General features: G+C 34.4%; 2 protein-coding genes, 1 non-coding gene and 1 pseudogene across 5 annotated transcripts; 3 read left to right on the top strand and 1 right to left on the bottom strand.

Annotated features, from left to right (window-relative positions):
- The first annotated feature begins 576 nt into the window (after positions 1-576).
- On the top strand, positions 577-1,360 carry LOC111296625 (ferredoxin-A pseudogene; annotated as a pseudogene). The gene has a single exon (XR_016328762.1). The product of XR_016328762.1 is annotated as a ferredoxin-A pseudogene (transcript).
- Positions 1,361-1,423: 63 nt separating this feature from the next.
- LOC111296618 (MLO-like protein 4) lies at positions 1,424-7,115 on the bottom strand. 2 transcript variants are annotated; one of them, XM_089745524.1, is made up of 16 exons: positions 6,701-6,921; positions 5,815-5,872; positions 5,412-5,638; positions 5,213-5,329; positions 4,702-4,769; positions 4,638-4,658; positions 4,480-4,600; positions 3,980-4,054; positions 3,776-3,861; positions 3,469-3,518; positions 3,085-3,125; positions 2,791-2,961; positions 2,659-2,694; positions 2,468-2,535; positions 2,288-2,348; positions 1,424-1,994 (listed from the first exon to the last, which is right to left on the bottom strand). In XM_089745524.1, exons 1-16 carry the CDS (start codon positions 6,824-6,826, stop codon positions 1,560-1,562), a joined length of 1,761 nt encoding a protein of 586 aa, XP_089601650.1. In that variant the 5' UTR covers positions 6,827-6,921; the 3' UTR covers positions 1,424-1,559. The 2 variants fall into 2 exon arrangements, with proteins under 2 accessions (XP_089601650.1, XP_022746752.2); XM_022891017.2 differs by lacking the exon at positions 4,638-4,658 and having other exon boundaries at positions 4,480-4,571; positions 4,709-4,769; positions 6,701-7,115.
- Positions 7,116-9,609: 2,494 nt separating this feature from the next.
- On the top strand, positions 9,610-12,133 carry LOC111296608 (uncharacterized). The gene is made up of 5 exons (XM_022891007.2): positions 9,610-10,154; positions 10,348-10,445; positions 10,581-10,646; positions 10,783-11,717; positions 11,861-12,133. The coding sequence occupies exons 1-5, from the start codon at positions 9,769-9,771 to the stop codon at positions 11,870-11,872; spliced, it is 1,497 nt and encodes a 498-aa protein (XP_022746742.1). The 5' UTR covers positions 9,610-9,768; the 3' UTR covers positions 11,873-12,133.
- A 1,558-nt stretch (positions 12,134-13,691) lies between these two features.
- On the top strand, positions 13,692-13,765 carry TRNAR-UCG (transfer RNA arginine (anticodon UCG)). Its single transcript has one exon. It is a non-coding gene; the product is annotated as a tRNA-Arg (tRNA).

Here is a 13,765-nt window from a genome sequence, read left to right as displayed (position 1 = left end):
TCAATGCCATTGACTTTTTTGAAGTCAATTTGTTTGATAATTTTAGAAACAAGGTGCCACATTAATTTAAATTAAAGTGATTGATTCGAGTTAATATGAAATTTTATATAAATCATAGTTGTACATTTAAATTTCTCAACACGAAAAGTCTGTTCAATAAAAAACGTAGACTTTTACTTATTTAGGTCATCTAAATATCACTTTTGATGAATTTATTACTAATCGCTTACAAGAGGAAAGAAATAAACTCATTTTATTTTTAAAAAAACAAGATATATCATTAACTCAAAATCAATTTACTTAAAATCAAATATTCAATTGATTTGAGTTAATGAAAAATCCTACATAAACTACAATCAGACACTCAAACTCCCCTGAGAAGACGAATTTGTTTGATTTGTTCCACAATAATTGTGGTAATTAACATTTGGTGTTCTACCAACCCAAAAATTCACCGAGAGGATTGTGGCAACCACATTCACCAATTGATGGATATGGGTCAACCTTTTTGTGGTGATAACAAGATAATGCAATCCAAGGTGGTTTGCCATGTGGAAGATAGGCCTCCATGCATGCCACTTCATCTCTTCCTTTTCCTGGCCACACTCTCCTCACAATCCTCTCCCTGTTATCAACACAGCTACTCTCCCCAACTCCCCAGCCTCATTCTCGATACTCTTTCCCAATTCCACTGAAAATGGCTTCCACTACCTCTCTCTCCAGTGCCATGGTCAGCAGCATCTCCTTTGTCTGCCGCCAGCCGCTGACAAGCCTACACTCCCTTCCTAACTTTAGGCAGGCTCTTTTTGGCCTAAAAGCCCAGAGAGGGGGCCGTCTTATTATGGCTGCATACAATGTAAAGCTGATCACTCCTGAAGGAACCAAAGAATTTGAGTGCCCAGATGACGTCTACGTTCTTGACCAAGCTGAGGAACTGGGTATTGATCTTCCGTACTCATGCAGGGCTGGTTCTTGCTCTTCATGTGCTGGAGTGATTAAACAAGGAAGTGTGGATCAGTCCGATGGTAGCTTCCTTGATGATGACCAGATCGCTGAAGGTTTTGTTCTCACTTGCGTCGCTTACCCAATAAGTGATGTTGTCATTGAGACACACAAGGAGGAAGCGCTTGCCGGTTAAAATATAAACTCTTGATCTTTTCTTTCTGATCTTTCTTGTTCTGTTTGTCTGTTGCTATTATATTGGTTTGCTTAGTGTGGTCAAGGGATGTTACTGTTTATGCCCCTGAATGAGTTACATGCTTTTAGGTTTTTGTTCATTTGCAGTCACAAATGATATTGCTGTAGCCCTAATAATCTTTACTTGTTTTGCTGAGAATCAGATATCTCATTGTTCTTGTTCTCTCTCTCTCTCTAGCTCTTTATTTGCATATGCTCAAAGTTCAAGCAAAGTTTGATACTAACGATTTACTAAGCTACATTATAGATCCATCAAAAACTCAATACGTATTTCACATAAAGCTGGTTTTGATATGATTTCCATCTAAAGGATGTTAAAAAGTTAAAGGAAAGAAGAGAAGTGGACAATGTAAGATAAACATTCAGGTTCTTTGAAACAAGTCATACAGAGTGTCGATGACCTTCCCTTCTTCCGCAATGCCTTCATTGTGTTCTTCGTCAATGCCCAGAGGCTGTGATGCATTAATTGTTATAGACTCGGATAAATACTCCGCCACCCGTGATGAGAATTCACCTTCAGCAGGGTTGGAAGTTCCGAGAATGGCCTCCGCCTGTTCCGAGGATGTTATAGTTACCTGATTTAGTGACTCCATGGAGGAGCTTCTTGATAAAGTGCCAGAAGCAACTGTGATTTCGTCCTTTTCATCATCAATTACTGATTCAAGTGAACAAACAGATCTTGCAGTATGGTAGTGCACAGATTCACGTTTAGACTTCTCTTTTACTCTTTTACACCAACCATGAAGTGATTCTCTTACACTCTCAGAAACTAAGGCTTTCTTATATCGGGATCCCATCTGAAACCATCAAGAGTTGAAATGTGAGAATATCATACAGAACCAATTATGCATGTATGTAGTGTAACTCTTTTTACCATGCTAATGCAGGAGCCTAAGAACATTAGTAAAGCAAAAATTGCGAAAAAAGCCGGGGCGAAGAACTTCCAGAGTTAGTTAGAAAAGCTATGAAATTACGTGAAAAGAGATGCATCCACTGAGTAATGCTTGTCAGGTTCGAACAAGCAAACATGGAGACGAGTGATGCAATGTAACGAAGAAGTAAAATTTGTGAGTTAAAGACTGGGGAAAACCTGTGTAACAATTACATTCAAAGGCACTGTGATATAGCTACACCAGAACTGAATAAGAACCCTGCATTTACCACAAGTAAAGCCACATTATAGTCAAAATATTTTCATGGTTTTCAGTAAATAAGTTGCTGGATGTTTATCAAATTTGCATTGAAGCTCTCTAATTGAAAGAAAGCATACCCAGAAACCAATCGAATGACTATCATAAGATGATTTTCCATGAAGCACGACCTCTGATTAAGTCCCCACTTGACAAATGGAGAATAGGGAAATAAGGAAGAAAGTAGTTTTGCAAATTGCATGCAACAATCTATTTGCTGTTGAATGAAAGTGTGGCAGACAGAACAAAGAGATAGAGAGGTAAATCTTACCAATGACCAGATAAAGGTTGCCATCTCAAAGGCATTCTGCATGAACAAGAATGAGGAATAACCGAATAAGATCAGATATAGATATTAATCAGAATCACACACGAGAAATAATATGTCAAGCATAGGGTTTACCTGAAAAATGATAAACTGTATCAACTTGAGTAATATCTCTGGTTTTCCAAACCAGAACAAATCATCACGTGGTTTGACTTGGGCTCCAATAGGTGGACCAGTTTGTTCCTTAATTTCAAGTGCTAATGAGGAAACAACATGCTGAAGCTTTGTCCCAACTACCATCACAAGCTTTGACATGTGAAACAAGTTTGCAAGACATACACTAATCATTCATCTTTCAATGATTAAAATCACTTAAAATTTTCATCTTTTTTTCTGAAATCAATTGCCAGCAAGAGTCAGTGTACTTACAATAGCAGGGATGAAAGAGAGCCAGAAGTAAATATTCAGTCCTGCAACACATAAGGCAGGAAAAAAAAAAGGTAGATAACTGGACAACGAATCTGGATAAACTTGCACCTTATGTTATAATCAGTATGCCTCAATAGGGTTTTTCTTTTGGAACAATTTTCGGTTTTCTCAAGGATGTAAAGCAGGACAGAGGACAACTTTAAAGATCACAAGGGGTGCACTCTTTCCTTTGGTCCTAGTCTGATGTTTAGCCAAGAACCGGGTCAGGGAAATTTGTCCTCAGTCAATCTACATTTGTTTAGCTTATAAACTTTGGGAATCTCAAAAGTAAAACCAAAACATATATAAGAAACAAAAAGAGAGCGTTAAAGTTTGACTAGTTACCATGAATATTTACAAAGATGCAAGCTATGGCATATCCCCAAAGTGGCCAGCTGCAAAATCAAAACGCAGTTCTGCTATAGTTGATTTTTATCAGATATTCTAGTTATTGACAAGTGTATTATGAACCTAGTCAAAATAGATAACCTGCATTGAAACATTGCAAGCAAAATAGGATCCATAGTGGCAATAGTTGTAGTTCTTTTTTTTTTTTTTTTCAGTAATATATTTGATCATTGGAATTATAATATATAAAAAAATTCATAGGATATAGGTTTAAACCTGAAACTTAATTTGTATGAGTGCTTACCTAATACCAAGAATGCCATGAAACTCATCTTCCATGCTTCTAACCATATATTTATGGAAATTATAAGAAAGTGGTAGGTTGTGCTTCTGAAAAGTCGACAAGAACAAGAGGAGAATATGTAACTTAAGACCTATAACAAGAACCATCCAATGGCAAATCAGCAAGATGAGCAAAATAGGTAATCAAGGGAAAATAGATACCCACAGTAATGAAACCCAGACGCAGTGCAAGGTAATCTGACTTCCTTATAGAGCTCTTAAATTGTCGAAGAAAGCAAAGCTGCATATACATACCACAAAACTGATTACTTAAAGACACAAATCAAACAATATCAAAAGAGGGGATGGAAATAAAAGAAAAAGTTGCAATGGAATATTATAATGAGAGTGAAAAATACAAAACTCAATCCTTGTTGACATTCTCGAGTTTTGGGAACTCAGATGTAAGCTTGTCAAAAGTTAGAAGCACCATTCCAGACAATATATTTTGGAGCTACATATATGTGGTACAGGAATATGCCTAAAAAACTAAAACAGATGCATCTTAATGCTTAAACGTCGGATCATTAGACAACAGAATTTTGAGCTTAGTTACGAGACATATTTCAGCATTAAAGATGCAATGAAGAAGTGAAAAGCAATATAAAGATGAAAATATGACTGATTAAGGAAAATGCAGAATATATAGTTGAGCATGAAAATCACCATCCAAATGAGAATTCGACTCCTGCTCCATGGATGAGATGTGTGATGGAAAACAAAGGTAGATTGTCGCCTCATCACTTTGTTTCTCTTTGCTATGCCAAAAAAATCATAATATGAAAAACTCGTTTTATTGATTGATAATGCTGCTAAAAGAATACCAATGAAAAAGAAAAAGAGTAGTTTCAAGGAACTGGTGCTTGGTCATTTTTATTAATATTTCATTACAAACCTTGCAAGCTTTCGTCAGCTATGAAGCTGGCTTGGTTTTCCCATTTTCTCCAACTATAAATCTACAAAGATGTGGAATGAAAAACTATAAACCACTATTCCAATGTAGCCATCACAGATCTCATGAAAATAAAATCATATTACATCCCACTGTAGCATTTCATAAGATATAAGAAATATATAAAGATGCAAATCCAACAAAACTAAGAAAAATCAACATATCACACACAAAATAAGCGGAATGAATCAATTATTCTAACAAGAATATGGCGATTTTTAAACTTCTGCAGAAAGATTTGGGATTTCAGATTCTATCATGCTTGCTATAACTTCTAGTTTATTTGAAAGAAAATCAAGGATGAAAATAATGATGTGTAATTCGTTTAGATGATAAGCGGAAATGCCCTCCAGTTCACTTAATTCACATGCATGATTCTATTAAGATTCTATTAAGTAATTTTAATTAGTAAACCTAAAAGTGGAATTGGAAAGATAGAGGCTGCACCTTGCTCATAGCCAGGCCAACTGCCACAAAACTGTAGAGGACATGAGTGATGCCTAGAACAAACAAAAACCAGTGGAGTTGCTCAAGACCTTCTAATGATACGAATGGTTCGCGGCCCTGCATTCAACCATTATCATTGAGACAGCTAATTCACTGACATATACTTACCAAAACTAAAACTAGATGAGCAGCAATTTACCTCACCACATTGATGTGATAGACGAGTATTTAGTCCTTTAGGAGGAATAGCAGTCTCATTTGGGAAAGACGAAGCACTTTCAAACAACCAATTCTTATTTATGCCATAATCCATCTCTGAGCAAACATAGAATCGGCTGATGAAAAGAGATGAATTTACACAAATCTCGGATATCCGTCGTGCCCATTGTGCCAACAACAAAGATATAAGACCAAGCAGCATCAACTCTAACATGAAGGAAAGGGGAAATGGAAAAAGTTACAAGAAGGAAAATCAAAATCTGATATCCTTACTACTCTCACTTCTCAACACTGCAACGACGACTTAAAAAGAGATCATATCAAAGCGCAAAATATATCTCAACACTTAAGCAACAGAGGATCTGGCATGATGAAAAACTTACCTTCCTTAATCTTCTCCAAAGAAGCAAACAAAGCTTTCCTCCTCGTCTTCTTTAACCACTATACAGAATAAAAATCAGATTCAGATAAACTGGAAAATACTAATTTTCTGTTTGTCTGCTTCTCTCTTTGTTTTACTGGACAATGGACATAAATTAGAAAGTGAAACAAAAGTGCAAAGACCGTATCCCCAATTGGTAGCGTTTCCATTTATCAATAACCATGGCCACAGTGAGCCAAATCTCTGATAGGTTCCATTTACACCCAATCGACCATCAATAATTGAATCTTTAGCTTCCTCCAAACCTTCTAAAGATGACTCAATATAGCATATTAGTGAGTATGAGTGATATAAGCTAAAAGTGCAATTTCTTTCATTAGCCAACAATTTTTAAGATACCGAAGAGTGTATTGTTAGATACATTGGCTTATAGCAGTATTAAAAAGGGTAAAATCAATCGAGTTCGATTTCCTACTTTCCCATGAAGCAAAATTGAAATGATTAGAACCAAGCCAAGTAAAAATGTGGGTGCCAAATCCAAAGCTAGAAGCACGTCTTGTTTCATTTTACCCGATTTTATCAGCAACCAGGCAACAGGCAACCAATTCTGAAGAATAACTAACCCCCAAACTTTTAAAAAAACAATGTAAACAATGAAATGTTCAGCAGTCAGCAGCCACAACCAGAGCTTCTTTCATGTTTTCTAAAATTTCTCGGAAACCAAACATAACACCAGTCTATAGTTGCCTTCCCAAACCTTGTAAGAACATTTTCCAGTCCCAGCCAAATTCGTCAACATACCATGTGGGCCCCAAACTAAAAAAAAAACAAAGAAATAGTTTCTTTCGTTTCCCATTCTTTATCAGAGTCAGAACAAAAAACCTTACCTTTCCAAATCTATAAATGGACCGTTCAACCAAAAAACAAACAAAAACCAAAACTGTAATGACAGAAGCAACAGTGTAAGTTGGAGTCTCCTCCAAAGACCTCCCTTGCATTATCAACTTCTGCATATTTCTTACATCAACAAAAACCTGAACTCTCTCACTTCAGTGCCACTACCACCATTTTTTTTCTAGAAGAAAAACAAATGACAGCTTTGGACAGCTTTCTAGAGAATAAGAAGAACCCAGTTGGTCGAAAGTGAAAGATCCAGGAAACAAGGAAGTGAGAGGGAGGAAAGATTGACAGTGCGTTGCAGAAAAGTGAGACGTTTTGTCAAAGGTCTTTAGGTAACAGAGCATGGGTAGTGTTACAACATTAGTTTAATGTTTACTGTTTTGTCTTTTTTTGTGATTCGTCAACGGACCCACCTTCGTTTTGCATTGAAATCGATGCAATGATCTCTCCAAACCCAACCAACCCACATGGGAAACGAGTCTCTTCTTTTTTTTTTTTTTTTCTCTCCCTCTTGCTTTGAAGCTTTTGAAGATCTCGGTGTTGGTTGAATATGGTTCCGATCCTACTTCGTTTGGTAAAAGGTATTGAAAGATACCGAATTCTGCACCGAAAAGTTGAGCAAGAAAGGGAGGAAAGAGAGAAAGTGCATGTCCACTAAGGAACAAATTTTCTTCCATCGTTTTGTAAACATCGATTGCAACGTGCATTTAAAAAATAAAAAGGAAAGAATTAGATGAAATTGGTAAGCTTAAGTTGGTGAAATTTTTTATTAATTATTAATTAAAATTAAAATATTTTTAATAATTTAAATTTAAAATATCATCAAATTTTAATTTTTACGTTAACTCAATAATGAAAGTATCATATAGAGACTCAAGTAGGCTACCATGAAATACAATACCTTCTTTCTGAAGAGATTTGATTTAAAACTATTACATATATAAGGTCCAATATTGAATTGTGCTTTAGCAAACTTCCCCTTACGTTAACGCCACTACACCAATCATTTAAAGGTGGGTACCGCCATTAAATCTCCACCGCCCATCAAACCCGTAAAAGCGCCAATGGAGACGGAATATTTTGCTAATCCACCTTTTATCGCCGTCGGAATAAAAAGGTCCACCAACATTGATGAAACTCAACTGTACGTTAATATCAAGAATAGATTGTTGTAAATAAATTGAAATTTATATATTCATGTAAAATATCAATAATTTATATATTTTTATTATATTTTATATAAAAATTACGTATTATAATTTATATTTATATAAAAATATAAAATATATATTTTTTAATTTTGTTAAATTTATTTATAATTTTTATTAAAATTTTAAATTATATCATTTTCGTATTTTTTTTTTATATTATTTTTGTGTCGCATTATTGTATTATATTTTAGATTGTAAAATTTAATTACAAACATGTCTCGAGGACATAACACTTGCTAACAATTTGTGAATTTATATATTTGATTTAAGTTTTAACAGCAGTTAAATTAAGTTTTAGGGAGGAAGACTCATGGGATTTTGATTTTTTTTTTTTTCAATGAGAGAGAAAGAATTTAGAAAGAGAAAAAAAATAATGAATATTTTTTGTAATTTATAATGATTTAATTAGCTTATATAGCACTGACATTGTAACCATGTCATGTTTCTGATAAATAAATGTAACGAAATCTCTTAAGTAACTAATTTTGAAATATTCAATAAAGTTTAATAACATTAATAAGATAAATTAAATTTTCAGTGACCTAATTAAAAATATAGTTCATTGATCAAGTGCGGTTTATTAAATTTATTTAAGTTTTGTAAAAAATAATAATAATAAGAGTATAAAAAACCAACAAAGAAATACAAATATTTTATTTATTTTATTTTTTTAGATATTTAGTGATCACTATAAATAAAAGTATTATATCCATGGTTATATAAAGTTAAAAAATAATATTGAGATTTTAATTTGAATTTTTTTTTTTTGTAGATTGTTACCAATAAATATTTTTCCTAAAAAACTCATTCATTTTCCTTATGGGTTCTTATTATCAATAAATTTTCAATTGAATTTCTTTTTTAAAAAATTACATTTGCTATATTAAATTTAGATTTTCTAACATTTTTGGTTTTTATTTTTTTTTTAATTTAGTGGGTAAATTAATTCATATAAGTGATATCTTAAGTGGATATTGATTATCAAATTCCAAGTCATAACTCTTTATCTCATTATTCTCTCAAATTATTTTCTCTTCTCACATTTGTTTTTTTAATTTTATTTTTCTATTAAAACCTAGAAACAGAATAATCTTTTCCTAATGTGAAAAATCCACTTGAACAAAAAAATTTCACAATTTTAGAAAAAATATCAAATTTAGAATCTATTTAATAATCATCTAACAATTGATTTTTCATTCACATTATTTGCAATCTTTCTTATAATGAACGTACGTTTATTTTCTTTTTTCAAATATAAAAATTATATATTTTTTATATTATCGTTGCGTTATATTTTTAGTTTAATAGTAAAAATTTTAATTAAAAATATGAAATAAATCACAACAATTGATTAGTGACCTTTTAAATTTAAAAAAAAAAATTTCGAAGATGAAATAAAAGGGAATTTATTTGAGATTGTAAATTAGTTCAAATTTAGCTTATATTCATTTATCTTTTTTTTTATTATAAAAAATATGATATTTTTAATTTTTATTCAATTTAACTTTTTCACTTTTAAAATCTATAAAACATTTGAAATATATGGAGGTGATTTTTTTTTATATATAGAAGAAGTATAATTCATGAGAAAGAAAAGGAAGTCGAAATCAAAATCAATTTGCTAGGTTACTTGGTCCTTTGGTCTTTCGAACATATATCAGGGACTAAATTGCATAAGTGACAATAGACTTGGGCCCTTACCGAAATAAGAAAAAAAATAGCCCTTAACGAAGAACATTTTGTCTAAATCTGTATTTAACCTCCACGAAACGGTCTGCTTCTAGAAAGTTTCATAAACCCTGCTGAGCCCTAGCCACTCTCCTTGTCCTTTTGAAAACCTTGCCATGGCTTTGCACCCACTTCGCATCCGTCGAACGCTAACTACTCTGACCACCCTCCACCGCTTTCTCTCCGTTCCCAATCCTACGGTCCCTACAATTACAGTCCCCATTTCCAATTCCACCCATACGCCACCTCCATCATCATTAGCAACATCTTTCGGTATCTTTCAATCTCGATGGTTCAGATCATCGGGGGGTCCGTTGTCATCGCCGAGACAATACAAACTGTATAAGGAAGGAGATGAGATCACAGAAGATACGGTTCTATTCGAAGGCTGTGATTACAACCATTGGCTCATCGTTGTTGATTTCCCTAAAGATAATAAGCCTCCTCCTGAAGAAATGGTTCGTACTTACGAGAATATTTGTGCTCAAGGCCTCGGCATCAGGTCACATTTATCTCTCTCATAAATATTTGCTTTTAAAAGTTTTGCCCAATTATTGAAAATAAATTTGTAGGATTTTTTTGAAACTATTTGAACAATTTGTTTGATGGGTTAGCTTGGGGTAGCCTCCATGTTTAAATGTTTAGTTTTTAGTGGATAGTAATGGCTGTCCTGATTTTGCGTCAATTTGTTTTAGTGTGGAGGAGGCGAAAAAAAGAATATATGCATGTAGCACAACTACTTATGAAGGTTTTCAGGTTCTAATGTCTGAAGAAGAGTCTGAAAAGTTTAATGGTAAGTGTTTTACAGCTTATGATATCATATTACTCGCAAAATGTTATTTGCTTTAACGATTTTGATCTCTTTGTGGCTGAGAGATAATGAAAAAAAAAGCAAGGTTCTGATTTTCTGAACTTTTTGTTTAAACAGATATTCCCGGGGTCGTTTTCGTATTGCCAGATTCATACATTGATCCAGTAAACAAGGAGTATGGAGGTTCGGCGTTTTCATGTTCTGAAATCCCCCCCCCCCCCCCCACCCTGTTTTACCACTTATTGGTTGATTTTATTTAATTGTACAACATTGTGATGGTATTTGACCCTGGAGTGTAATATTTTGCTGTGATTGCCAGGAGACAAATACGAGAATGGTGTTATCACACCAAGACCACCCCCTATTCAGTATGCTAGAAACCAAGGTGGTAAGTTCCGTCAACATAGAAATCCTGACCAACCAAGATATGATCGACAAGGACAGACAATGCCAAACCAGCAAGGGAATCCACCATACAGTCAGCAGGGATTTGTGCAAGGGGATGGAAGGAACTATAGGCCTCCACAAAATTATCCACCTCAACAAAATTATGGTCAGCAGCCACCAATGAACAGAGATTATGTTCCCCAAGGAAATGATCCTTCATATCAGGGCAGTTACAACCAAGGAGGGCGGGGAAATTATAATTCCCCAGAAAGAAAGGACTTTTTTCAAGGAGATCATAGGAATTATATGCCTCCCGAGCAAAGGGACTTCGGAGGAGATCAAAGGAACATAGGTTCTTCACAAGGTGGAAATTATGGGCAGGGACCAAGTTCCACCTATGGGCAGAATTTTGGGCAAGGGACAAATCCTGCCTATGGGCAGAATTTCAGTCCAAGGGTAAATCCTGGTTATGGGCAGAATTCTGGGCAAGGAGCAAACCCTGGCTATTGGCAGAATTCTGGGCAAGCTGCAAATCCTGGCTATGTTCAGAATTCTGGGCAAGGAGCAAATCCTGGCTATTGGCAGAATTCCGGGCAAGGAGCAAATCCTGGCTATGTTCAGAATTCTGGGCAAGGAGCAAATCCTGGCCGTGGACAGAGTTATGGGCAAGGACCAAACCATGTATTTGATCAGAACTATGGGCCAGGGGCAACCGTTGGCTCTGGGCAGAGTTATGGCCAGAGAGCAAATCCTGGTTATGGACAGACTTACCCGGGGCATGGAGCTGGTCAAGGGTTCTCACAAGCAGAGCAGAAAAATCTGCAAGGAGAGACATCCGGATCAATGGGGCAAGGAGGGGTGCAACAAGTAAGGCATTCCTTTTTAATCAATTTGAAATTTTGGATAAAATCTCATAAATTGATGTTGAACCTTCTTTACCAAGTTACTCTTTCTATTGAGTTATATAAGGTGTTCATGCAACATTTTCTAATAGAAATTTTTTTCTGCAGGGAAGAAATTAAAGGTTCCAAATGGCTCTTTGAGATGATTGGGAGTGTTGACATGCAAAGGAGTCATGGTGTCTTTTCTTTCTCTCTTTAAACTCTTTATATAAGGGTTACATCTAGCAGCTGTGATAGTAAATAGTCAACTGTTTTATCTCTGTTTGATTCAAGAAGTTTGAGCTTTTAGCTACAAATTGGAATCTGATTTTGTCTTTTTGTTTTTACTTTCTCTGTTTCTTGGTGAAAATATAAGAATTTCTCTCATCTTCCTATATCAAATCTGTCTTCTTGTTGGAGAAAATTATGTTTGGAGGTTGCCATTTAACTTTTCTGTCACCGTAAGATGAACAATTGTGAATCACTTCTTTTTAAAGCCATCCACAAGTGCTAATTGATTCTGATTTTTAAAGACAATCTAGTACTTTTGTAGGAAACATACTTTTGGAAATCTATGTAAATATACGATAGCATATAATAGCAAACAAACATAGACCTAACTACAATAGGCTATACACTACTATTACTATTATTACTTCATTTTGCCCGAGTCCTTTATTGTGATGATTAATATGCTGCGTCCTGCAAACATGGGGTTTTTTTTGTTCAATTAGAGATGCTCACTAGCTTTAAGATGTAGGTGTAAGTCATTTATTGAAAGGACTTGATGGATCATGTATCAGTCCAGACTTCAGATAATGAATTCTTCCTCTCCGTCATTCTGGCAGATTGTTTAAACTTGATGTTATGGGTTTAGGTTTGGTAAAAATGAGATGTTTCAACAATTTGTTCTTTGCTTAATTCCCTAGTCCGAATGGGTGGTGCAGTTCTGGAAGCAGCAGCACCGTTGGGGGAACAATTTTTCTTCGCGGTGAATTTGATTTGTGGATTACAGAAGCTAAATCTCTTCCAAATATGGATTTAGCTTCAGACAGAACGAAGAGATTTTTCGCTATGTTTAGAGCTTGCGACTCTTTGGAAAGAAACCAAAGGCCTCAGGCAAGCATTCTATGATTACAGGTGAGCCTTATGCGTCTGTCTGCCTTGCAGGGGGCTTCAGTTGCTCAAACTAGAATAATTTCCGATTGAGAGAATTAGGTTGATAAGGGTTCAGATTTGATTTAGTTCAGTTTGATTTAATTTTTTTGATAATGTACAATATTATAAAATTTAAAAAATTAGATTCAAATTCGAAAGATTTTTTCTTGAAATCGATTCAAATTAAATTTTATTAATTTGATTTAATTCATTGATTTTTAAAATTTATTTTTTATTTAATATATTATTTTAATATATTAAAATAAGTTTAGATATAAAACAAAAATTTTATTTTATAAAAATTAAAAAATATATATAAATTAATAAAAACATATAATTCAATTTATCACTTATCGATTTAAATTTTGATTTAATATATTAAATATTCAAATTTAATTAGAACTGAAAAAAAAAATTCTATTCGAATCAAATTGAACATAATAATTCACCCCTGATGAGAACCCATTAAATTACGCCAGTTCCACATCATGTAGTAAAAATTGAGTTTCATGTCAAGGACAATGATGTTCTTGGCGCTCAACTTTGAGCAGAAGTTGAGATAGCTGTTGAAATAGTTGTTTCAGGATGAAATTAAACGATTGGCTCCCATTTGTCGGTCTGTTTGGAAATTGTTTGGAACCCATCCTGAAATGCATGTTTCCCTTCCGTTTAGGCCAGTGAGAGAAAACCCTCTATATCAACAGGATGTTGGGCCTCGACCAGATTACACGGGATTCAAAGAAAAGATATCTATAAGCTTTATATAAATAATAAAATTATATTGAGTGGATTTATCAAAGAAGACCGCATAGCGCAGTGGATTAGCGCGTCTGACTTCGGATCAGAAGGTCGTGGGTTCGACTCCCACTGTGGTCG

The sequence above is a fragment of the Durio zibethinus genome, chromosome 16 (genome assembly GCF_047325235.1).
Source record: "Durio zibethinus cultivar Kanyao isolate XHJ-2024 chromosome 16, ASM4732523v1, whole genome shotgun sequence".
Taxonomy (NCBI): Eukaryota; Viridiplantae; Streptophyta; class Magnoliopsida; order Malvales; family Malvaceae; genus Durio; species Durio zibethinus.
This window is presented reverse-complemented; position numbering and strand designations above follow the sequence as displayed.